This window comes from Paramisgurnus dabryanus, chromosome 2, assembly GCF_030506205.2.
Source record: "Paramisgurnus dabryanus chromosome 2, PD_genome_1.1, whole genome shotgun sequence".
In the NCBI taxonomy this organism is placed as follows: Eukaryota; Metazoa; Chordata; class Actinopteri; order Cypriniformes; family Cobitidae; genus Paramisgurnus; species Paramisgurnus dabryanus.
In genome coordinates, this window is record NC_133338.1 from 59,606,938 (window position 1) to 59,634,728 (window position 27,791).

At 38.4% G+C, this 27,791-nt stretch overlaps 1 protein-coding gene across 8 annotated transcripts in view; it reads right to left on the minus strand.

Moving 5' to 3' along the window:
- nrxn2b (neurexin 2b) overlaps positions 1–27,791 on the minus strand; it is a 339,687-nt gene that overhangs the window by 12,417 nt on the left and 299,479 nt on the right. For 7 of the 8 annotated variants that reach the window (XM_065261925.1, XM_065261926.1, XM_065261923.1 and 4 more), the window contains 3 exons: positions 6,530–6,701; positions 5,453–5,542; positions 1,635–1,957 (listed from right to left, as the gene is read on the minus strand). In XM_065261925.1, coding sequence (XP_065117997.1) covers positions 1,635–1,957; positions 5,453–5,542; positions 6,530–6,701 — 585 coding nt within the window. The remainder of the gene's footprint in view (positions 1–1,634; positions 1,958–5,452; positions 5,543–6,529; positions 6,702–27,791) is intronic. The other variant, XM_065261927.1, reaches the window with a different exon arrangement.

Genomic DNA, 27,791 nt, shown 5'->3' on the forward strand with positions numbered 1-27,791 from the left:
GTGACTTGGCCTCACTGATAAAACAATTCATGTCAAAATTAATAAGTGGACAAATGAACTCAAAAGATTAAAATAATGCATACAAGAAACTTAAACCATACCCAAAAAAAAATAATGCTAGGAACAGAAGTTTGATCAAACCAATGACACGCAGATAAATGATTAGGCAGTAAACACATGATGTAGTTTATTATACAGAAATACACAAGGATGAGCAACATAAACCTCAAACCAAACAAAAACTTTTGTTGTGACCTCCCTCAATAAAAAAGCTTTATTTATTATTTATTTCAAACAAACAAAACCAAAAATCTTTAGAAATGTTAGGGGTGGGTCAATACATCAATATGGCGATGTATCATTGTCTGTTTTTGGTCTTCAATATGCTGACATCAAATATCGCTAATAAAATGAATAAACAAGAGTCTCTAAATAGATTTCTTTTGGGGTGGCGCTAAACTGATGGGATTGAGGGAAACGTGAACAAACGTTAACTAGTCTGAAAGAGATTAGGATAGGATGGAGGATGCACATTATATAATAGATGCCTCAGACTCAAAGTCCAAATGCTTTTATACCATTGATGGGCTGGTAAAATTAGAAATGTAACAGGGTTGTTCAAAATTGTAACATTAAGACACAAAGCTTTACAAAGACAATCTATTAATTTAAGCATAAAATGTTTAATGTACTTAAAATGTTACACATGTTGCTAATATGTTGTTCATTTACATCAGGGCTCCAGACTGAGTCCAATTGAGACAGCGCAAGCTTTTGTACTCACAGCACGTGACCTACAAATTTGTCATTTTGTCTAGTTGTTGTTTCGTTTTGAAAGAAGAGTAGATCACCCTAAACAGTAGTTGCACTTAACCTTTTCCTGGACATTTTGTTTTCATAGTTTGGCAGATATCGTGATCTATTATCATAGGATTAGCAATCAATACATCCATTATTCAAGAACTGCAGCGTCACAACACCATTGTTATCGCGAGCCATGTATTGTGTATCATATGGTATAGTGAGGTACCCTGTGATTTCCAAGCCATAATCAATAAAATATTGTCTTTAGTTTCAGGTTAAAAGGTTTTTTATCCGACTACATTCAGAGGAATGTCTTTCATTCCTACAGGGAATCCAGTGGGCTCAGATTGATTCTCTGTATACGAGCTTCAGGAAATCATCGTGTGTGTCTAGCCGACTGCTGCCCTGGACTGTTTGTTTAATGAAGCCGTATTTATTACATGCTCAACCAGATCAAAATCAACCAATCCCAAAACTTCTCTGTACCTACGGTACACCCAATGTGACTATTTAGTATTTGCAAAAAGATGAATTTCAGTTATCTTCTAATACACATGATCTCTTCTGTGTCTGTTGTGTTTCAAATATTGTGAAGATTCAAATAAATAAGACTCAAGAGTTTAACCACATCGCATGATAAACAAGTAAGTCTGGTTAGTTTTACTAAACGAGACGCTTTTATGTTTGACATGTATGTAGCTCAACTGCTATTAGCAGCACAAAAGGTTGTGGGTTTGATACGCAGGTAACGCACACACACTAATGAAAGATGCGGACTGTACGTGCCAAAATCATAGATGTTAATGTTAATGAAAGTAGCACAGACTTACCTGTGTAACGCTGTCTCTCATGGTGGGTGAGCGTTGTTTGCGTGTGGTGGTGGTGGCCATGGTAGTGGTGGTCTCCATGATGGTGGTGGACATGTCGGCGAGCGGAGTGGTGGACGTGGTGTCGGTGGTCATTACAGACGGCGTGTCGCCGACCAGACGCAGGTTGCCCTGCGCCTGAACGTTGGGGTCGCCCTCCGCAGCGAGTTTTAGGACCTGCAGGCCGTTATAATACAGACCCGAGATCTGACCCTGGAAATTACGACCCTTCTCACCGCCACCCACTTTAATGAACGCCTGGCTGTTAAATATCGTCAGCTGCCGACCTGAAGAGAGAAACAGAGAAGATGGAGGAGACGTCAGAGTCTGGCTGTTGGTGTTGTGATGAGGACAAATCTCTGGCCTGTTAACACTGCAGAACGCTGACTTTACAACTGTGACTACAGACTTCTCATCATTTCTCCTGAAAAACTGACCCAAATAAATTAATGTGACCCGTGCTGGAAAACTGAGTTGGAATGAGCAAATCTTTTGAGTTATTTATATTTTAACATTATAAGGGGACATACCATCAAAATCTGTCTTTTTTCACGTTTAAGTGCTATAATTGGATCCTTAGTGCTTCTGTCAACCTAGAAAATGTTAAAAAGATCAACCCAGTCACTTAATTTTACTAAACCATTTTTCTGCAAACATGTGAAAAAATAGCTCATTAAAATTTGTTGTGATGTCAGAAGGGGATCTTATTATAATAATACCGCCCCTTAATCTGCACTATCCAACCACAGCACTGTCATTTAGTGCAGAGATCAGCTCATTCACATTTTAAAGGACACAGCCAGAAACGGCACATTTTTGCTCACACCTACAAAGTGTCAGTTTGAACATGCTATAATAAAATATCTGTGGGGTATTTTGAGATAAAACTTCACACCCTGGGGACACCAAAGATTTATTTTTCATCTTAAAAAAAGTCTTGTTAAAATGTCAACTTTTGTCTTTCTCTTCTTGTTTGATTGACATTGAGACAGACAGCTTTAAGATCTACTGTAACTCTGTATGGATCTAATATAATCTTACACATCAGATATTATTCCTCAACAGTTAATCAAACATTTTTTTTAAGGCATAACAAATTAAACCTGTGTGAATTGTTCTCAAAACAGATATTAATAAAACTGTAATTCTGTTTATTCAGTTTAATGATTATTTGGGGCATTGGGATCACTAGATGAGGGCTTAATGTACTTATTTTAGAAGAACCTATTTTACACTTTTTTTGCATGTAGACCAAAATTAGTCTGAGTGCATTAACACTCATTTTTCCAGCACGGGTCACAACAAATGTACTTTATGTACTAAACTGGTGTTTTGATTTAGTTTCATACTGTGTCACGTCACATTCAGTAACAAAGATCTGTTTAACTCTACAGTGCTGGCAGGACGAGCGAGATTTACAGTCTGTTTCTCTCTCTCTCTCACTCATACTGTATGACATCTTCAATGATGCTGTAATGATCTTCTGATAAACTAACAGACTTCATGTCAAGAATGTCAGAAGATGATGTGTGTGGAGAAAATATTCAAGAGAAAACATTCACACAACATCAGCATTCTGAGACCATCACACGTCCTGACCGCTGTCAATGTTTTTGACTTTCTGAATTCAAATCATACATTTCCAAACAGGTTATCTCCTTTTGAATGTTGACTGCAGGGTTTGCTTTCACATTAAAGACAATCTCAGTGGACGCTCTTTCAATAACCATGTTTACATTCACCCTCATAATAGGATTATACTGGGATTTTGGTAATATTGTGCTTTTCACTGCATCTATTATGTAAAGCTGCTTTGATACATTTACCAAATTGTGAAAAGCGCTATATAAATAAAATTGAATTGAATTGAATTTATACTTTACCTCAGTATCACAATACTTTGATGAAAATAATGAGATTAAGATTGTGCGTGTGTGTTTGTAATGCACCTTAAGTGTGAACTCATTTTAAACTTGACATCAGGAAGTTTTTCCTGAACTCTCGCTGTCAGCAGAAACAGCTCAAATAAAACCACAGCAGTGTATAAAACCATTACAGGTACTGCCATCATATTTCTGTCTTCATCACAGCACAGAATAACCAAATACATCCATAAGAACGTGTTTGTCATTTAACACAAGTGAATAAAAACAGTGGACAGTATATAATGTGAGTTCAAGCATGTATGTGTTTGTGTGAATAATCAGAAAATAAAACTGCAAAAAAAAAAACCTGGAGCTCCAGTCATGTAAACATCTTACTGCCATTAAATCTTTACTCTGATTATTAGAAATAATCCCATTACTGGTGTAAATGCAAACGTAGTCCATGCTACACGGCAGAAAACAAGACACGAGAGAGACTGAATAATTTCTGCTTGGGTTGAGCTCTTGAAGAGTTTTGTTTCTCCTCAGTGAGTCGTGTGAAGGTGACGTCGCTCTGAATTTATATCCAGCACCATCACTGCTCTATCTGATCAATCTCAACATCTCAGAGAAAGTGAGAAATAGAGATGTGAGATGAGAATGTAGATATGAGATTTTCTGATTCTCTGTGTAAATCTCAACCATGATGTCAAGACATCAAATTCTCATTGTCATCATTCAAGAGGATTTTCTGCAATAATTCTGAGTAATGTGAGTATCAGCGCTGGCCAGACGTGTGAAGGATCCAGACATACACAACATCACACCACAGTCTGGACAGTGAATAATATCATATACACTGATAAATCATTTACTGACATATATATGATTTAAACTTCAATTCCAAAATCATGAATAAATTGAATCAATACATCAAGTTTCTGAAACATAAGAAACATCAGCATTTATTTCATTCAAACACGTCCAGAAGTGAAGAGATAAATGTTAAAGGGACAGTATTCTCTCCATAAACGCTCAGAGATGTTCGCTAGAAATAGATGTTTAATCAGATGCTTTCACCTCCAATGAGATCAAATCTGAATCTGTCAATCCAAAATCATTTCAAGTTTAACCCTTTGAGTTTCGATGGGCAGAGCGAAGACTTTTCATCTGAGTATTATGGATGTGTTAGTCTGTTTAGATCACTCCAAGTGTTTCTGTTTTCATTGGATTGAGTTATGTACATTTAGAAGCAGATTTATGACTGAGGGCTTTAGATTCATTGAATCATTTGAATCATTTGAATCTAAAGAACGTGCTGCCCTCAGGGGTTAGAGGAACGCTGGCTGATATATTTACATCAGTAAACTCATTTAACCCTTTATATTGCAATAATGACCCCGCAAACATATAAATGACTTAATGTAATTTGTCTTCTTCTTTCTGCTTTTAGACTTAACGTTAGAGCATAAAAAATTAAATAACCAAAATAATTCATAGAAACAGAAACGGGCAGAGGACATGAGGGCGGTCTGAGCTCAAAGGGTTAAAGCTGGATCAAATCAGACGATGACGTCACAGCACAGATGTAATATTTAATGAGATAAAGTCCCTTTAACTTTTACAGGTTTGAATCGTTTGATTGTTGGTTTCATCAGGACGGGACACAGTTAGGGGTTAAGGGAAGATTATGTGGGGTTATTCATAAGATTAATACTCTGAAGAAGTGCAGTCCCATCTCTTATCATCCGAATGAACACAACTAACTTTCATCTGATTTCCAGTAGTTTCTAATATTTGTCAGAAATAAAAAAGTCAAATGACTTTGGCGTATAAAGAAACGGGCTGCAGTTCCTTCAGAGAGGTTTAGCGTGATTAGACATTGGTTCATTAGTGGGTTTGGTGATGTTTAATTACCTTTGTCGAGTAGCCACTCGTCAACTACCCGACCGAGTCGGTACGGGATTCTTTGTCTAGCAATAGCCAGTCGTTCATTATCAAAGTTCCCTTTGAAGAACAAACAAATTCAACAGGTTACAAGCTGGAAGGTCAAAGGTTAAAGTTTAGCATGTCATCGTTTAGCAGGTTATGATCAAATTTCGGCGCTGTTTTTGAGGTTAAAAGGTTACCAAGGCCTTGTTACCATGTGTTTTAAGCAAGAGATTTTAGGAGTTAAGCATGTTTATGAGTCATTTTAGCGGTTGAATAGTTACTTCTGGTTTATTACAGAGCAGCGTTATAAAAACAACAAACAGTAATTGCTTCATTTACATAAAAAAAACCCAGCAAGAACTTTCTCATTTCTGCATTTCCAGTCATCAAATATAAAGACGGTTCTGGAGAGGAAGATGTTCTCAATATTTTTTTATGTCACACCAAACCTGTTTTTAATGATTCCACATCAGATCTGTCAAGACAAACACACACACAAACACACACACATACACACTCGCACATGTGTGCGTAAGTGTGCATGTTTGTATGTGTTTGTGTATGTGTCTGTACAATGTGAGTGTCCATGCATGCGCTTTTGCGTGTCTGTACAGTGTGTGTGTATGTGTGTGTGTGTGTGTGTGTGTGTGTGTGTGTGTACAGGTGAACAGGTTCTGGTTAGGTAAACAGGCAAGCAGTCAAGGCTTTTTGTTCCACCCACACAAGCGTTGTTTTGGACCCAGGTCTGCCTCATACAGCGCAAGTTCTCTCTAAATAATAAATGGAAAAAAACTGGTTTTGGTGTGACGTGTTCAATTATTTAAAATATCTTGGGAAATTTTTATCATAATAAACAAGCCAGAAAACATTTTTCCCTCCGAGAGACAGAATGAGAAAGGTGCTGTCAGTCTGTTAAACACAGATTTATAACGCTCCTTTACTCTCTATTTATACCAGTCCTTTACTGTTGTTATGTTGTATTTGTTTACAGTAGAGAATATCTGGACATTGTCATCATTTTGTGTTTTCATCCAGAATATGTGTGTTATTATGTGTGCTCACCTGAGGGAAATCGCTCCAGTACGGGCAGATTGTCCACCTGAAGTGTTGCGTTTCCTCCACTCCTTGTAAATCTCACCACATGATATTTCCCATCACTGATCATCATGGCACTCTCCTCGATGATGATGTCATCCGTCCCCACGTTAAATATTACTCCAATCCTTCCTCGCTCCTGACAGACAGACAGAAAGAGAGAGAGACGGGTTAGCATGAGTTAATTGTGTCTCTATCAATGCTTTTGCTGACCAATAATTCATCTTTTTCATCATATAGGCACACGTCATTTTCCCCAATAGAGCACACTAAACTACAACAACAACAACAACAACAACAACCACAGCTTGATGATGTGATTAAAGAGTGTTGTATTCTTCAACTTCAATGTCTGACAGGACTCACAATCATGTTCATGTTTATGGATGATGTATTGCAATAAATGATTTCACAATCAGCAGACTTTTACATTCAAACTATTGTGACATCAAACTATCACCAGAGTAATTCACAAACAATACTCACACACCAATCCATCTGCACAATCAGATCAAAATCAAACACATCTATGGTTTCAATGGTACACAAATCAAAACCCGAGGATAATGCGGAGTGGCGTTTATTGTGTTTTGGGTAAAAAGGGAGAAAAGATGACAGAATAACACAGCAGATATTGTATTTTGTGTGAAATTAAGAATGTACTTTTAATACTGACCTGATACAATATTGATTTTGGTGTTAACAATTTTTTTTAATGGCGTTTATCACATTTTGGAACCAAACTCTTTAAATATGTGTTGATCTGGGACTCTCTACAGATGGAGACTGTTGAATATACATGAGAAGACCGTTCAATAGCTTTGGCCCTACTACTGAAAAGATGCTGCCTCCATTTGCCTTCTTTTATGACTGATGGACAGACAACAACCACTGGTTTCCTCATCTAAGTGACCTAGCTGGTGTGCAGGATCCTAAGACATCATTAATGTAGTTTGGGGACATGTTGTGTAACGCTTTATAAAATAAAATATTGAAATCAATCTTATACTCGACTTGATGTCAATGGAGAGATGATAACACCGGGGAAATGTGTTTACTTTTCTTTGTGTCAGTCAAGAGCCTATAGCTGCGGCGTTCTGCACAGGGTTTGAGATTATGGGGGCTCTTTTTATCCCCTCAAATTAGTGTGAAATAATAGTTTGAGAAGAATTTTAAAATACGCTAACCTAGTGGTTATCAACTCCAGTCCTCGGGCCCCCCTCTCAGAACATTTGAGATGTCTTCATTTATAAAACACCTGATTCAGTTCACTTGTTAGTGTGTTAATTAAGGAAAAGTTTCAAACATTCTGGAAGGACCCTAATGAGTGAGATCAGGTGTTTCATATAAGTAGACATCTAAAACATTCTGGGAGGGGGGGGGGGGGGTGAGGACTGGAGTTGAGAACCACTGCCCTAACCCAATCCTAAATCTAAGAATCTGTCAGTTCCTCCAGAAAACAGCATGAGGCCCACTTGAGAGTTTACATTTATTTCAGACAAAATCTTTTGGATGAGTTTATTGGGAAATTGGCACAAATGATGGACACTATTTCTTTGTGGCAGTGTAGCACAAGACTTTTAATTTCATGTAGTATTTTAATTTGAATAAAAACCAGGGGACCCCCTAATTAATATTTTTGTGCTTTAAAAGAGGCCCGGGACCACACCACCCCACAATTTAAACACTGGTTCTGCATGAGCTGAAGTCAAAAGAGTCGTTGTTGACAAATCTCTACATGAAGTGAGTTACAGTGGTCCAGTCACCAGATAATAAAAGCATGGATAACAACTCAATGGATAACAATGGATAAGGTTTTAGTTTTATAAAAACTGCTTTTAACAACTGAATTTATCTGTTTGTCAAAACTAAGCGATGAATCTATTATGATGCCAAGTTTTCTCACACTGTCCTTTTTTCTGTTGTTTTAACCAGCTATTTAAGAGGGATAGGATGTTTTTTTTAACTACAAATTCTCTGAATTAAAACATTATTGAAAACATTTGGGATAATTTAAGTACACATGTGAAAAAACATCTACATGCAGAGTTACAAACAAAAACAATAATAGAAATATCACAACATTAATGTCATACTGTATGTAGAAGTTGTACAATAGCAGATAAACACACAACAGTGATGAGACAGCTGAGCTTTAGGGTCCAATATAATGAACGAATCTCTGTAAACGTCTCTAGACCTGTAGATATAAAGTAGATGAGTGTTTTCATACTCATTCTTTTCACTTTTGTTTTCATTTTCTTGTACATGATCCAAACCACACAAGAGACTTACTCTGCAGTCACAAACATCATTAAAATCTCTCCAGATCCCAGAGCTGAGCGCAAACAATCCCACAATCCCTTGGGCTGAACAGTCCTACAAATCCCTCAGGTTGAACTCACACTAAATATTTTCTCTGACATTTACACAATTCAAGACATTTTTACAGAGACCCGAGTCTGAGACAGAGACCCGAGTCTGAGACCAAGACCCGAGTCTGAGACCAAGACCCGAGTCCAAGACAGACACAGAGTCCGAGACAAACACCCGAGTCTGAGACAAAGACAGAGACCCGAGTCTGAGACAGGCTGCACCCATTTAAGTTACTTATTTGTATATATATACAGTACTGTCCTACAAAGGCAAAAGACTGTTAACTCACTAGAGTGTAGAACAGAGAAAAATGACTTTAAAGTTTAGACTTTTTAGTGACTTTAGTTGTGAGTTATTTTCTTCTTGATTTTTTTTTCTCAAAAAACAAAAAAAAACAAAATTGACTTATAATTATAATTATTGATAATTATCCACAAGATGGAGGTCTTGAATGTCCCAAAAAATATCAATAACTAATTTTCGACCAAAAACGAAGTTACTGCCTTTTGCCTTTGTAGGGCAGAGTATTGTGGAAAAGTCTTAGGCCACCACCACCAGACTTGTTGTTTTAGTTTTAATGTCCATCCATATTCATTTTTCAATCTTTTTTATGAAGATACAAACAGAAAATACAGGAAATATGTGATGTGTCTTGGCACTAAACACATTTTGAGCGTTTTTGAGCAGAATGAAGTAAAAAGACTAATTTCTTTAAAATTAGCAATTAAGATTTTATTTAATTTAGGTTTAAGAGATCCTGCAGTTTCATATATGTTTCCAACAATGTTTAAAGGTGATATATCATGAAAATCTGTCTTTTTCCATGTATAAGTGCTAAAATTGGGTCCCCAGTGCTTCTGTCAACCTAGAAAACTTTTAAACTTTAGAAAACGTTTTGGTAAACTGTTCTCTGCAAGCATGTGAAAAAATATATAATTGACATTTGGCTCCCCTTGTGATGTCAGAAGGGGAACTTATTATAACACCGCTTAATCTGCACTATCCAACCACGACACTGCCATTTAGCACATTTGCATTTTAAAGGACACACCCAAAACAGCTAATTTTTGACACTAAGTGTCACTTTTAACATGTTATAATGAATTATCTATATCGTTTTTTTTTAGCTAAAACTTTAAATATGTACTCTGGGGACACCAAAGATTTATTTGACATCTTAAAAAAGTCTTGTGAAATGTCCCCTTTAGATCCAGAGAGATGATAGTGACATCTGTAGTTGAATGTGAAAGTTAGTCATGTCATGGAGCGACTAATAGTTTCAGTGATTTTAAAACACTCACTGTTGAGTCGATGAAATGACTGCATTACTTTATGTGTTAACTAACATGTCATGAATCTAACCAATGGTGGGGGTTTTCACATTTACTAATTTCTTGTATTAAATTGTAGTTAATTACCCAACACTTGTTATAATACACAACAGATAAGTCAAAGCAAGATATATCTAATATAAAATATATATAATATATATATATATAATATCTAAGAAGTTAACCTTAACATGTAATTATGACCATAGATGCTTAGAATGAAATATTATTCATTTATTCTGTAACGTGTTCTCTTCTCTGTAATTAAACACACACAGACTCTCATTAATCTCATCTTTCTATTAATGCTGAGGTAAAACATTAGTCAATGATGCATTCATATCTGAAAACACATTCCTGCCGCTGTCTTTCCATTCAAACAGAATGAGATCTACTGAGAGCTATGTGACCCAGAGCGTTGAGATGAAAATAGGTGCGTTTGACTTTATGTGCCACCACAAGCGGATGACAACAAAGTAACCCGCAGTACTTTCATCTGCTCATCATTTCTTGTGAGGAGCATGAAGTCAAACACATCTAACGTGTCGTCTCCTTTATTATTGTTCAGTGACTTCTAGTAAAGATTACATATTGTGCCTTAAATGCTTATAGATCAGGGGGCTCCAACCTTTTTGTGATTAAGGGCTACCAGAAGGGATAAAACAATCTGGAGGGATACTTTTTGATATAGTCTACTCAAAAAATAGTTTTACTTGTTGATTTAATTTTATTTGACTTGTTGATATGTTTTAGTATTGTTTAAAATCTTAACATAAGTAAACCCAGCCAAGCTAATATAAAAAACATGTAATAAATAAATATTGCAATTTAGACTATTAATAAAATGTGCTTTTGCGCGGGCACCACGTTGGAGACCCCCGCTTTCATCGGATGCAAAAGCGTTGCTGCGGTTATGCGCATGGCCTGAAGGTAACTTCTAGTTGTTTGTGTTTGTTTATCGGGCCGGCTATTATGTAAAATGACCTCTGGATCAAATACTTTGTAAAAAAAATTGAAAGTGTTTCAGTTTCCAAAAGATAAGGAGAGATGATAGCTGTGTCCCAATTCAAGGGCTGCAACCTTATAAGCATGAGACCTTAAAAGGTGAGCACTCGGTCTTTCAAGGTGGAAGCCTCAGAAGTGAAATGAGACGGTCTAACCTTCGGGGACCCATAATTGGCATCACCTGCTACACGCGCCCACTGCGCCTGTCAGCAGGACACAGCGGAGATGTTTCTGACTTATTAATATAAATCTGAAATCAGAAAAATATAAATTTTATTTTAGAAAATATGACACTTTGATGTAGATTAAACTATTCAACAGTATATCAAATTAATCAACCTTAGAAATATACGCAACATAAAAAGAATAATATTAACACAAAACATAACTTATAATACTAAAACAGTGACAAGAAAAAATGTTTTCTGATAAATACACTTTTATTTAATAAAGGTTTTAATTGTTTATTTTAGATGATCCAGCCATTATATGGAGCTGTTGCAGACGCGCAATGACTCTTGGGATATCCTCGGCTGTTAAGGATCCATTCGTTCTATCCTTAACAGCGCGGAGAAATGAGGACGCATTTTGAGGATTCATTCTAAGCATCCTTTGAATTGGGACAGCCTTACTGGCCTTAAGTTGCGCTGCTGTGACGCAATTGGTCTTAAAATACGTCCTTAGAAGGTCGCAGCCTTTGAATTGGGACACAGCCATTGAGTGTTAGCAGTGTAGTAACATTGTAAAGATGCTTGCCGAAACCATGACCCTAAAACCGTGACACACACCAAACCGTGAGTAATTTGAACCATTGCACCACTATTAGCTATGCTTTCAACTAACGTCATCTACTTGTTATTTATTTCCCTTGATATGAGAAATAATCTACTGTAAAAGGACTCTGTTGTTATTGAATCTACACTTTATGTGGAAGTCTATCAGAGGTCCTCAAAAGCAGTTTGTTTATGTTGTTGGCAATGCATGTAATGAAAAATGATATCAACATCAAAAGTGTCAGATAAAAAATACAAGTGTACATAAAAAAACTAACAAATAATCTAAAATTATCAATTTAAAAATAATCTACTCTCTCTCTCTCTGCTATACCCTCCACTTTGTCTCCATGTGGTGATATTTGTACAGATGAAACTCAACAGTTAATTATTAAGTCTTCCATCATTAACTTAAAGCTATGAGAATGTTAATTAAAAACTGAGCAATCAGAAGGACACACATCACATTCTTAGAGAGAAAGAGAGACTGAATAATTATAAAGATAGACAGAAAAAATGAGGATATTCTTATGTGCTTTGTTCAGGTGAATGTGTGTATGTGTGTGTGGGTTGGTATAAGTGGTTTACAAGTTTAATAGTGTATAATGACATGTTTACTATGCCCCCTCAGATCACCATTAATGTTGAATGGGATTTTAATGATAAAATGTGCTATTTAAAAATCACATTTGATTATGGTGTATGGTCTTCCTACAGTGAATAATATAAAAATATTTTAGTTAAGGACGGTCTGTGAGGCAAGGTCAAATTTTGATTGGTCGGTTGACTAAGTGCGTTCCCCCACCCTAATAACATTACATCAAATTTCTTGCACTACAGAAAGCAAACACGAAGGCTCCAAACATAACATCATTTCAAGGTACAGCGATTGCCACTACCTCTGCGTCTCAGCTCCAAATAATCTGTGTTGTGCTAATATGTAGGGATGTTTATTTTTGCTCACTATAGCTGCTTTAGAGATGTTTGTTTATAACGTGTTAAAACTTAAAGGTGCAGTGTGTAGATTTTAGTCTCATCTAGCAATGAGATTGTGAATTGCACCCAACGGCTCAGTCCACCATACACTGAAACGCAAAGAGAAGCTACGGTAGCCACCACAGTACAAACATGTCGTCTAGGACAAAATACAGAACTAGTGACAAAAAGCGCTCTGTAGAGCAGTTTGTCCGTTTAGGGCTACTGTAAAAACATGGCGGAACAAAATGGCAGCTTCCATGTAAGGAGACCTTAAAGGAACACACCCACATTTTGGGAATTTAGCTTATTCACCGTATCCCCCAGAGTTTGATAAGTCCATACATACCTTTCTCATCTCTGTGTGTGCTGTAACTCTGTCTGACGCAGCCCCCGCTAGCTTAGCTTAGCACAAAGACTGGAAGTGAATGGCTCCAGCTAGCATACTGCTCCCAATAAGCACTGCTACTTGGGCGGAGTGATTTGCACAACTCTGACTGAACTCTATGCTAAATCACTCCGCCCAAGTAGCAGTGTTTCACTTTCTAAGAATATTGTTCCCAGTATGTATACTGTTAAAAGATGGCTGTGTCTCATATCACCTTGTTATTTGTACACAGTGTGACTATACAAATCAAAACACATAAATAGGAAAATGTTTGTGTTATTTTGTCGCTTATTGGGAGCATTATGCTAGCTGGAGCCATTCGCTTCCAGTCTTTGTGCTAAGCTAAGCTAGCGGGGGCTGCGTCAGACAGAGTTACAGGACGCATGGAGATGAGAAAGGTATGTATGGACATATCTAACTCTGGGGGATATGGTGAATAAGCTAAATTCCCAAAATGTGGGCGTGTTCGTTTAAGGTTCAAGGTTCAATTTTATTGTCATTACTCAGTACAGGTACAGGGTAACGAAATGCAATTAAGATCAAACCAAAAGTGCAATAGCAGCAGTGCAAAAAGGTTGCATAACTGTAGGACATAATCATGGACTATAAATATATATCATAAGTTAGGCAAATACATTTAAAATAAAGCAAATAAGATATGGTATGAGGAATAAAATTAGCAGGGATTAGAGTTCAATAGGGAAACAGCTCTAGGAAAAAAACTGTTCTCTAGTCTGCTAGTCCTTGCGCGAAGGCACCTGAAACGCCTACCGGAAGGCAGGAGAGAAAATAGTGTGTAGGCAGGGTGAGAGGGGTCCTTATGGATGCTGCGAGCTCTGTGCAGACAGCGTTTCATCTGGGTGTGCTCGATGGCAGGTAGTGGAGTCCCAATGATACGCTGGGCGGTTTTCACCACCCGTTGCAGTGCCTTGCGTTCTGCAACACAACAACTCCCATACCATACTGTAACACAGTTGCTCAGGATGCTTTCTATTGCACAGCGATAGAAGTTCATCTGAATAGTCTGGGAAAGCTTATTCTTCGTAAGTGTTCTCAGGATGAAAACGCACTGGTGAGCCTGTTTGACCAAATTAGAGGTGTTGGTTGTCCAGGACATCTCCGTCGAGATGTGGACCCCCAGAAATGTAAAACTAGAGACACGTTCAACAACCGATCCATTGATGTGGATGGCATGGTGTGTGCCACCTGAGATTGTGAGCTCCTTAGTTTTGGTGGTGTTGAAGAGCTGGTCATTCTGTGTGCACCATGTGTCCAGGTGCTTGATCTCCTCCCTATAAGCAGTCTCATCATTCTGGCTGATGAGTCCAATAAGCGTAGTGTTGTCCGCAAACTTGATAATAGAATTAGATCCGAAAAAACAGGCTTGCAGTCAGAGGTGAAAAGGGAGTACAGAAACGGACTTAGAACACAGCCCTGTGGTACACCAGTGTTTAGTGTGATGGACATTGAGCAGGTTGGACCTGATCGAACAACCTGGGGTCTGTTGGTCAAAAAGTCCAAAATCCAATTGCACACGTGGGTATTGATACCCGGGTCTGCCAGCTTAGCTATTAACTTGTTTGGAATAACAGTATTGAATGCTGAACTAAAGTCAACAAACAGCATGCGAACATAAGTTTTTTTATTGTCCAGATGTGTGAGCACAGAGTGCAATGCCATGGAATCTGCATCCTCTGTGCTACTTTTACTACGATACGCAAATTGGTATGAATCCAGTGTGGATGGTAGGGAGTCTTTTAAGTGTGCCAGAACCAGCTGTTCAAAGCACTTCGTAACAATAGGCGTAAGTGCTATAGGGCGGTAGTCGTTAAGGCACATCGAGCTGGAATGTTTTGGCACTGGCACAATGGAGGTGCGTTTAAAGCATATTGGGAAAACTGCTTGAGCAAGAGACAGATTGAAAATGTCTGTAAAAACACCAGCTAGCTGTTCTGCGCATGTCCTGAGCACACGTCCTGAGATGTTATCCGGTCCCGCAGCCTTCTGTGTGTTGATCCGGCTCAGTGTGTTGCAGACATCTGTAAAGGAGAGTGTGATTGGCAGTTGGACAGCTGAGGGTTTAAACTTAGTGGCAGTTTCATTGTTGTCTCTTTCAAAGCGAGCATAAAAATAATTCAGCTAATTCAGGAAGTTGACATCAGTGGTTACAGGGGTAGAATGAGAGGGTTTATAGTCACGGATGACCTGAATACCCTGCCACATACGTCGAGGATCAGAATTGGAAAGGTGTCCTTCTATTTTTGACTTGTAGCGGAGCTTAGCTTCTTTGTTGCCCCTCTTCAGATTTGCTCTGGATGTACTATAGGCCTATGCGTCTCCTGATCTGAAAGCAGTATTACGTGTCCTCAACAGGAGTCGTACTTCCCTACTCATCCAGGGCTTCTGATTTGGGTATATGATGATCTGCTTCTGGGTTGTAACACAGTCAGTGATGTTATTGATATAATCCAGTACAGAGGAGGTGTAACAGTCAATGTCCGTGTGAGAGCCACTGGTGGCTTTAGAAGCAAACATACTCCAATCTGTTTGTAAAAACCTTTCCTGGAGTATTAAATCTGCCCCCTCAGGCCATACCTTGATGGTCTTGACTACTGGCTTCACCCGATTGATGAGAGATACATATTTAGGAGTCAAGAACAGAGAGAGGTGATCCGACTGACCCAGATGGGGGAGAGGTGTTGCAACATAAGCTTCAGCAATGTTTGTGTAAACATGGTCTAAGGTTTTATTGAAATTTTGGTAATACTGACTTTAAGTTTGAATGATTAAAATCACCTGCAACAATAAATGCAGCTTCAGGGTGAACCGTCTGTTGTTTGCTGATGGCTGCATAAAGTTTTTTCATAGCAAGCTTAGCATCAGCATCAGGGGGAATATAGACTGCCGTTAAAAAAGTGGAGGTGAACTCCCCCGGTAGATAAAACGGTCTGCATTTAACCATCAGAAACTCAAGGTTAACTGAACAGTGACTCCCAACAACGGCAGAGTTTGTGCACCAAGCTTTATTAATGTAAATGCACAATCCACCACCCCTGGTCTTGCCGGAGCCATCTAATGTTCTATCCGCCCGGAATATGTCGCGTCCCACTAACTCAATAGCGTTGTCCGGTATTCCGCTGTTTAACCATGTTTCCATGAAAATCAGGACATTACAGTTCAAAAGTTTCTTACTGTATGTGAGGCTGAGTCGTATCTCCTCCATTTTGTTCACCAGTGACCGTACATTGGCAAGGAAAATGCTGGGTAAAGAGAGCCGATGTGGTGTTGACTTTAGCTTAGCTCTTAATCCTCTGCGCTTCCCCCGCCTTTGTTTACGGTCTCGCCGTCGTCTGCGAGCACTTCCGCCCGGCCGGGTAGAGTGCATAGCCTCGGGTGTTTTAGAAATCTCAGGAAGGAGTCGCAAATCGTCCAAAAAACTGTCGGAAATCCCCGAACCAATATCCAAAAGCTAACATCTTGTGTACGATCAATCAGAATCCAAGGCACTACTTCCAGTTCAAAAATATATAAAAAGCCTTTATTCAAAACATGGCTTACTTGAAAAACATTAAAAATGATAACTAAAACACTACACACTGATGCATTTCGGCCATCAAGCCTTCCTCAGAGTGTGTCAGGTACAAAATTAGTCACAGGTGAACATGTAATCAATTGCTCAGTAGGAATGTGAGAAACCAAAAATACCATTACAGGGGGACCAATAATGTCATAGACCATTACAAAGTATAGTCAATAATCACACATCATAATTATATACATTTTACAAATATGAAGTTAGATCCAATTCTTCATTCAAACCAGGAAAAATAGTAGCTTTAAGCTGAAAAATCCAGAAGGCTTCCCTTTGTAGAAGTCTTTGTAATCGATCTCCCTTTCTGATAGATCCAGTCACAATTTCCAAACCAATAATTCTTAAGGTAGAAGGATTAGAGTCATGTGTAGATGCATAGTGTACTGCCATAGGGTAATCTTTGTTTTTTGTGCGAATTGCATTTTTGTGATCCCATAGTCTATCTTGCAGTCTACGTTTAGTCTGTCCCAAATAAAAACAGTTACAAGGACATTGAAGCCTATAAATTACATGTGTACTTTTACAATTGATAAAAGATCTGATTAAATAAGTTTTGTTTGTGCACAAATCTGCAAATGACTTTGTTTGAATTACATTCGCACAGTGATTGCAGTGTCCACACTTAAACATCCCTTGTATTCCTCTGTCCAAGCACGTTGTCCGTTTAATAGAAGGTAGGTAACTTCTCACAACTTTGTCTTTGATTGTAGGAGCTTTTTTGTAGCTCACTATTGGAGGTTCCTGGAAGATCTCACACAAACTTGGATCACTTTGGATAATTCCCCAGTTTCTCTTTATTATATGCTTAATCTTATGCGAGACAGTACTGAATTCCATAACAAAATACGGTCGAGTGGAGCTGTTCTTCTTACTTTTCTTTCTGAGTAGATCATCCTGTTGTAATGGTGTCACTTTATTTAAAGCCTGATCGACCACTTTTCTTTGATAACCCTTTCTGTTTAAACCGATATTTCATGTCCATAGCCAGACGATTAAAATCTGAATCCTGATCACAAATCCGTCTCAATCGCTGAAATTGACCCAGTGGAATGCTTTCGGTCAGGTGTTTAGGGTGAAAACTCTTTGCATGAAGAATGGTATTACGATCTGTATTCTTTCTGAAAAGAGAAGTATGTAGATATCCATCTTGATCTTTATAAATAGTAATGTCTAAGAAATTTATACTTTCCTGATTATATTCAAGGCTTAACTTAATAGACGTATTTGTGGAATTCAAAAAAGCATGGAAACTTTGTAATTCAGTTTCATTTCCTTCAAAAATCATACAGATGTCATCAATATATCTGGTCCACCATTTAATTTTTGTGAAAAAAGGATTACTCATACTGTTGAATACAAACTCCTCCTCCCAAAAAAAACAATTGAAAAAGAACTTAACTAAAAAAGAGCAAGATGCCTTGATCTCCCTATCTAATAACAAGGATTTGGTCATTAAGCCAGCTGATAAGGGTGGAGCTGTAGTAATATGGAGTAGACAATTGTATATAGAAGAGGCCTATCGACAACTTAAGAATGAGGACTTTTATCGATCTACGGTATGATCCAACAGAAATAATGAAAGAAGAACTGCTTTCTCTATTAACTGAAGCAAGAGAAAAAAGCTGGATCACGGATTATGAATTGAAATTTCTTTATGTAAGAAATCCACGTGTTGCATGTTTTTATATGCTGCCCAAAATTCATAAAGATTTGAATACTCCCCCTGGACGACCAATTATTTCAAATAATGGGAGTCTGTTGGAACCATCTTCACAATATATTGATTATTTCATTAAGCCATTGGTACCTACACTTCCAGCCTTTGTTCAGGATACAACAGACGCAATTAAAAAAATTAAAGGTATTAGGCATGTTGAACCTGCTGCTTTCTTGGTAGTTATGGACGTGGAGGCCCTATATACTAACATCAACCATGATGAAGGTCTTCGAGCATTAAGATACTATTTAACATCTGAATTAACGATTGAAAGTCCTCCTGCAGAATTTATCTTGACACTGACTGAATGGACTTTGAAACATAATGTGTTTGTGTTTGAAGACAATTTTTTCCAACAGAATAAAGGGACTTCCATGGGAGCATGTTTTGCACCAAATTATGCCAACCTTTTTTTGGGACTCTGGGAGGAGTTTGTATTCAACAGTATGAGTAATCCTTTTTCACAAAAATTAAATGGTGGACCAGATATATTGATGACATCTGTATGATTTTTGAAGGAAATGAAACTGAATTACAAAGTTTCCATGCTTTTTTGAATTCCACAAATACGTCTATTAAGTTAAGCCTTGAATATAATCAGGAAAGTATAAATTTCTTAGACATTACTATTTATAAAGATCAAGATGGATATCTACATACTTCTCTTTTCAGAAAGAATACAGATCGTAATACCATTCTTCATGCAAAGAGTTTTCACCCTAAACACCTGACCGAAAGCATTCCACTGGGTCAATTTCAGCGATTGAGACGGATTTGTGATCAGGATTCAGATTTTAATCGTCTGGCTATGGACATGAAATATCGGTTTAAACAGAAAGGGTTATCAAAGAAAAGTGGTCGATCAGGCTTTAAATAAAGTGACACCATTACAACAGGATGATCTACTCAGAAAGAAAAGTAAGAAGAACAGCTCCACTCGACCGTATTTTGTTATGGAATTCAGTACTGTCTCGCATAAGATTAAGCATATAATAAAGAGGAACTGGGGAATTATCCAAAGTGATCCAAGTTTGTGTGAGATCTTCCAGGAACCTCCAATAGTGAGCTACAAAAAAGCTCCTACAATCAAAGACAAAGTTGTGAGAAGTTACCTACCTTCTATTAAACGGACAACGTGCTTGGACAGAGGAATACAAGGGATGTTTAAGTGTGGACACTGCAATCACTGTGCGAATGTAATTCAAACAAAGTCATTTGCAGATTTGTGCACAAACAAAACTTATTTAATCAGATCTTTTATCAATTGTAAAAGTACACATGTAATTTATAGGCTTCAATGTCCTTGTAACTGTTTTTATTTGGGACAGACTAAACGTAGACTGCAAGATAGACTATGGGATCACAAAAATGCAATTCGCACAAAAAACAAAGATTACCCTATGGCAGTACACTATGCATCTACACATGACTCTAATCCTTCTACCTTAAGAATTATTGGTTTGGAAATTGTGACTGGATCTATCAGAAAGGGAGATCGATTACAAAGACTTCTACAAAGGGAAGCCTTCTGGATTTTTCAGCTAAAAGCTACTATTTTTCCTGGTTTGAATGAAGAATTGGATCTAACTTCATATTTGTATAATGTATATAATTATGATGTGTGATTATTGACTATACTTTGTAAGGATCTATGACATTATTGTTCCCCCTGTAATGGTATTTTTGGTTTCTCCCATTCCTACTGAGCAATTGATTACATGTTCACCTGTGACTAATTTTGTACCTGACACACTCTGAGGAAGGCTTGATGGCCGAAATGCATCAGTGTGCAGTGTTTTAGTTATCATTTTTAATGTTTTTCAAGTAAGCCATGTTTTGAATAAAGGCTTTTTATATATTTTTGAACTGGAAGTAGTGCCTTGGATTCTGATTGATCAGATATTAGCTCTAACCCAACCAAGAGCACCTTCTGGGACACACAAAGTGGTCCTTTCAGCAAGAAGCGCTCCTAGATTCTCTCTTGGATTAATCTTGTGTACGATCTTAAGGCACAACTGTTTTGTACAAACAGATTCGAGATGAGCAGGAAAAATACTGCAATATTGCAAAATCTGGAGAGACCTCGAGCCTCGCGATTTACTTGCGCCGCCATTTTAAACATCCAGACCTGTGGTGTATGTAGATAAAAACGGCTCATTCTAGGGTAATAAACACATAACAGTTCATTATGCAAGGTCTTTATACAACCGTGATAATATAGTTATGTATATAAGATTGCATTTCTGTCATTAGATACTTCTAAAAGTTACACCCTACACCTTTAAGGGACGTACCACAACTATATGTATTTACTAGCTGAGGGAATGATATGCATTCATGCAGTGTTTCCCACAGATCTGAAATTTACTTGTGGTGGTAGCTGGTGAAAAGGGCGATCATTATTATCCACCGACAAAAAATGGTCTACTATACATGTAACAAAGAACTAATAATGTGTGACACAACACAATACTTTGATTTATAAAACATTCATATTAATTTCACATTATAGTTCATTAATCTAACCACCCCAAACTTTTTTTGCCATAAACAAAGCTGACACTGTTTGTCAAAGCACCACGAAAACACTTTGTTTTTGCACTGATATATGAAGCAATTTGATGACCCCTTTTATCAAACTCAATTATATACAATACTATGTATACTATAGCCTATATAGACAGTGCAGGTCTATAGATTATAAATGTGACTGATGTTATAATGTTAATAACTTCTATAAGATAGGCACTTTTACTGCTTCTGCTTTCTATTTCTCTTTTGCCGATTAAAAAAAGCTTAATCCACTAATTATTTCAGATTTAAAAGTCTACTTGCTGTCCCGATGACAGGCTTTACATTACAGCTTTGCGTTTTTTATATCCTGAGTCAGCTAGAGCTTTGCTCATTCAGTATTAGCACTGCTTTTTGCTACAATCTCTGTGAAAACTGTTTAGATTTTAGTAAAGATATTGTCTATTAATAGTAAGTTTATTAAAAAATGGGATAAAGAAAATGAAGCGGCGCGTGGTCGTGACAAGAGCCAGTTGTTATGCGCTCGCGGCCGTTCTCCGATCGACTCGGGTTTTACACACAATATTAATCAGACTTGGGACCCGAAGTTATGAACTAGGACCGACCCGGACCCGAATGACCATTTAAAATATAAACCCGGAACCGTACGGGTCCCGCGTCCTCAGTGAAGAAAGACCTCTAATGGTAAAACTCTGCTCAAGTTCAGAAACATGAAAGGATACAATGTGACACTGAGGTTGCTTCGCGTCGCGCCCAATTCATTGAGAAACAGAGAGCACGTGAACGGACACTCAACCGGAGAGACACAACGTGCTTGCACGCAAAATGAAGCCAACTTAGATGCTATAAACACATATGCACATAAGCATATGCGACCATTTTGGTCACAGTGTGTTCCCTGGCTGCTCCGTATGTGCTGCTGCAGTTGATCCAGTTTGCCGCGCTGGATGATGAGTTTATGACGCGTGCATCATCTTCACGGTCACCCGACCCCCACCTCTCTCTCGCGCTCTCTCTCTCTCGCGCTCTCTCTCTCTCTCTCCAAAACACGGGTCATCCAGTCGAGTTCAGAAAATACGGAAATTCGTAAAGTGATTTTTTTTTACCTGGGCGGGTCGCAATTTACCTGGGCGCAGCGCCCAAGTAGAGCCTATGTATGGGAAACACTGTATGTGATCGCCCCCTCATCAGCGCTCAGCTGGCACCAGCACTGCTAAGACTAAAAACACCCAGAATATGTTTCATCAGAATAAAGGAGTCAGATGATAAGATCTGTTCTGATCTGATCTTTGCCATTGCACTATAATGTGAGATGTCAGTTTGTGATGTGGTCATTTATCATTATATAAGAACATTTGGACATCATGTGTACTGTATAACAAAACCTGTACACATCCACGGACAGAGCCTGATGATTGACAGTTAATCAAAAGTCTGACCATTCCTTTTATACATCTACACATTTACCTGAAACACTGTGCACATTGTCTGTTCCTCTTACTAAACCACACAAAATCACTCGCTCCTTCATTCACCTTTATCTCATAAACTCTCCGGTCAGCCGCATCCCTCACAATATTCAATAAACCTCTAAAAATGTTTAGTTTTTGTGAAACCTGATAGGAACATCAAATGCTCTGCCTATTAAAAAACAATTGAGAAAACAAAATAAAACGAAGAATGTCCAGTCTTTTCTTTCTCTGTAAACAGGTTGTGTCTCTAAAGAATGTTGAAGCAGGAATGAAGTTTGTAGATCACTTCTTCTATCATTGTTTGCCTGTGATGAATGGCTTTGATGTTTTCCTGACTTTTTAAAGTTGCTTTGGATAAAAGCATCTGCTAAGTTTCTGCACAATTGTATTCACAGTTCTTTTTCGGTTTGTAAACATTGATTAATTATCTGAGCATCTGCTGTGGCTGTCTGGTAAATTTCTGATAAAGACAAACACAATTCATCTTTAATATCTCTGTGTGACTCAAACTTTACACTAAATGATTACATTTGTATAATGACTCTCAACTGCTTCATTGATTCTTGTACTAAGAAAATCTTTGTGTGTGTGTGTGTGTTTGTTTGTGTGCACGTGTCCACTGCAAAAAGAAAATCTAGGTTTTTGTACTGCCCATAGCTCTGAGACAGCACTGTTGAGGGTAACCAATGACCTTCTTATTTCTGCAGATTCCGGATCCCCCTCTCTGCTTATTCTCTGTGACCTTTCAGCGACCTTTGATACTGTAGACACCATATTCTCCTAAGCCATCTTCATACTGACATTGGTCTCCGTCACTCCACACTGGACTGGTTCACGTCATACCTCGCTGACAGGCAGAGTACATCCACCTGGGATCTGCCAGGTCCTGTACAGGCGCTGTCACTTGTGGTGTCCCTCAAGGATCTATCCTAAGACCCCTGCTTTTCATTATATACATGTTGCCACTGAGTCGTGTCATCAGCCGGCACGTCATCTCCTTTCATTGTTCTTCCGGTTGAAAGGGTACGCTGGTGCGTTTTGGCTGCCGCTCCTCTCTCCGGTTTTTTCTATTTTAAGTATTTTAGGTAACTTTAGTAGTTTCTTTGGCTTCGAGCCAGTAAAGTGAACACAGTTGTGTCTTTTTATTATATCGTGATGTGGAATCACGCTTCGCATATTGGATTACTGATCTTATCTCTGAGTGCGGTTTTCTGGAATTTACTCTTTTGCTGCCTGGCCCAGGACGTACATCGCTTACACCGCTGTGAGGCTGCTGTTGGTGTGGACTCTCCCCGAATGGCTCTCAGGTACACTGCTCACCAGTTGTTGAACCTGAATAGACACTGTGATATGGTGAAAGATGTACGTGCTTTCTGCAGTCTTGTTGGAATATTGCGTCCAAAGCGCTACATACACCGCTCTTCAAGGCGTCGCTTTCTATACTCAACATCAAACTCTGTCGCTTATCCGAGATTTCTGCGCAAACCCCATAAATCGCTGTTTAGCCCTTCAGGGGTTAATATTAATAATTTATCAGCTCTCAGGCGTGGGGAGGTTGTATCAGATTCATCTACTTCCCCCTGTCTGTTGAAATCAGCATTGTTTAACGCGCGCTCTGTCAATAACAAAGCTTTAATTTTATCTGACATTATTTTGCAACAAAAGCTGGATCTTGTCTGTCTAACTGAAACATGGCACAAAGAGTCTGATGGTCTTCTCTTTAACGAACTAACACCTGCGGGTTATGGATTATTTAATCTTCCGCGCATCTCAGGTAGAGGTGGGGGTATTATTGTGTTACACAATCAACAGTTCAACATGCGTCTGGTGGCTGCCCCCAAATTTGACTCATTTGAATGTCTGGTTTTGAGTGTCTCTGCGCCACTTTCTACTGCTGTGGCTACAGTCTACAGGCCTCCTAAGTCAAATAAAGACTTTTTATCTGAATTTTCGGATATGTTGTCTTTTCTCTGCCTTCGTTTTGAAAGAATTCTCCTTCTGGGCGATTTTAACATCCACATGGATATAAGAGACTCTTCAAAGACTAGAGACTTTTTGTCCATATTGGAGTGCTTTGAATTAGATCAACTCGTTGACTGTCCCACGCATGACAAAGGCCACACATTGGACCTTGTGATTTCTAATGGTTCTTTTGTGTCTCAGCTGTCGACGTCTGATCATCATGCTGTTCTCTTCAATATGGAATTACCTGTCATGAACAATAGCTCTTCTCGCATCATTAATTATCGCAAGTGGAGATCTATTGAGCCCACTGACTTTTCAGATTATATTGACTCTTTTTTAAGTTGTGACTCTCTCTCTGGTGATCTGGATGTTAATGTTTCTATGCTGAATTCTGTTCTCATGTCTGGCTTAGACACTCTGGCTCCCTTGAAATCACGATCTGTTTCTTTTGTACGCTCTGCTCCTTGGTACAATGATGAGCTGCGTTCAATGAAGGCTATGTGTCGCAAAATGGAGCGGAGATGGCGTATATCTGGTTTAACTGTTCATCACCAGGATTGTCAACACACATTCTTCTGCTACCTCCTCCTTAAATATGTCTGCATTCTCTGGTACCTCTTTATCTAATTTTGCTGTTTATGACTCCCAATCACTATGCAATGTGGTTTCAAAACTAAAAGCCTCGACTTCCAGAGTTGATCCAATACCATCTTGTCTTTTTAAATCATGTTTTGACTCCCTCTCTCCTGTTGTTTTGACAATCATCAATGGCTCACTGTGTACTGGTGTTGTGCCAGCAGCACTTAAAATTGCTGCTGTCACCCTAGTACCTAAAACTAACAACATGAACTTTGATAATCCTAATAATTTTCGTCCAATTTCTAATCTGCCATTCCTAGCCAAAATTCTAGAACAAACAGTGGCTTCCCAACTGCTTTCTCATCTTTCCACTAACAATCTTTTTGAGCCACTTCAGTCTGGATTCCGTAAACTCCACAGTACGAAAACAGCGTTAGTTAAGGTTACTAATGACTTGTTGATGGCTTCTGATTCTGGCTGTTTATCTATTCTGATTCTTCTTGATCTTAGTGCCGCTTTTGACACTTTAGATCATTCTATTTTAATCACACGGTTAGAGACTATATTTGGCATTTGTGATTCGGCATTGAACTGGTTTAAGTCCTACCTTTCTGATCGAAAGCAGTTTGTTGTGATGGGTGACTGCAAGTCTGAGGTTGGTATGGTGCAATCGGGTGTTCCTCAAGGATCAGTCTTGGGCCCATTGCTTTTTAATATTTACATTTTCCCACTTGGCCAGCTTTTAAAGTCACTTGGTCTTAACTATCACTTTTATGCCGATGATACTCAGATTTATATACATTCAAAACCTGATACCACTATGACTGTGTCTTTTCTTTCTCAATGTCTTATTGATATTAAGAAATGGATGTCTGACAATTTTTTGTGTCTGAATAGTGACAAGACAGAAGTGATGCTTGTTGGTTCACCTCATCAGTTGCGCAAAGCAGAGTCCATAACATTATGTGTGGATGGCTCTGCTTTGCAATTCCAAACTATATTAAAAAATTTGGGGGTGATTTTTGATGCCAATTTAACATTTGATGCTCATGTTCGTAATACTGTTAAAACATAATTTTTCCATCTTAGAAACATTGCCAAACTGCGTCCTATGCTGACTTTCCCTGTGGCTGAAAAGTTAATCAACACTTTTTTGTCTTTTCACGTATTGACTACTGTAATGCCTTGCTGGCTGGAGTTCCTAAAGCTACCCTAAACAAACTACAGTTGGTACAAAATTCTGCTGCTAGAATTCTGACTGGGACTAGTACAAGGGAGCACATTACACCTACCCTAGAGGAATTGCACTGGCTCCCTGTCAGTTTTCGTATTGATTTTAAAATCCTTTTGCTTACCTATAAGGCCCTAAACAATCTGGCTCCCCAATATCTGCGTGAGCTTTTAATCCCTTACACTCCTACACGTGCTCTACGCTCTTCTGAAGCTGGTCTTTTAACTGTCAAAACAACACGCCTAAAAACTATGGGTGATCGGGCTTTTACTTGTGTGGCTCCTAAATTGTGGAATTCTTTGCCCTCAGAGATTAGGAATGCAGAATCCCTGGGTATTTTTAAATCCCACCTTAAAACGTACTTTTTTAGAGTAGCTTTTCGGTGATAACTTTGTTTGTTGTTATTTGGCTTTTACCTTTGTATGTAAAGTTTGAATCCCTGTCATGTTATGTGCTCCTTTTAATTTCTTCTCTTTTTATGTGAAGCGCTTTGAGATACTGCTTTTAAAGGCGCTATATAAAATAAAGTTATTATTATTGTTATGCTGATGACACTCAGTTGTACCTGTGAACCTACTCAAACCTATGCTCTACCCCGGGCCTTTCATCACTATCTTCTTCCTTCATCATATTCTGCTCCATCATCTCTGGCCCTCTCTAACTGCTTGATGAGATTAGGACATGGATGAGTCATAATTTCCTCCAGTTGAACAGCTCTAAAACTGAAGCTATACAAATCGGCACTCCTTATCAGGTCCAGTCATCACCCATAACCACTATCTCTTTCTCCAGTCAAAACATCCCCCTATCAACTACTGTTACCAACCTTGGTGTGAAGCTGGACCCACAACTGACCTTTGCAAATCACATCAAACATCTATACAAAACTTGCTTTTTTCATATAAAAAACATTTAAAAACTCTGCCCCTTTCACACTTTCTCTGATGCAGAAAATCGTCCACGCCTTAATTTCTGGACTATTGTAACAGTCTGCTTATCGGTATACCAAATAAACACCTTCAAAAACTTCAATTCATTCAGAACCGTGCTGCCCCAACTCTTATGAAAACCTTAGGACTAGGGTTGGGCGATGTCCCCTAAATTGGCAGTTGACGATGGTTACGTTAAACCATCGCGATGGACGATGATATCGTTGGGGGGTATTTTAGCTTATTAAAACTATACAAAGTGAACAACTTGGTATTTCTGGCCAGAAACATCGAAATTTAAACATGGTCTGTGTATGTAAAATCACGCGTTTTGGTCGGAGTGTTGTTCCCGTTTTCTTGTTCT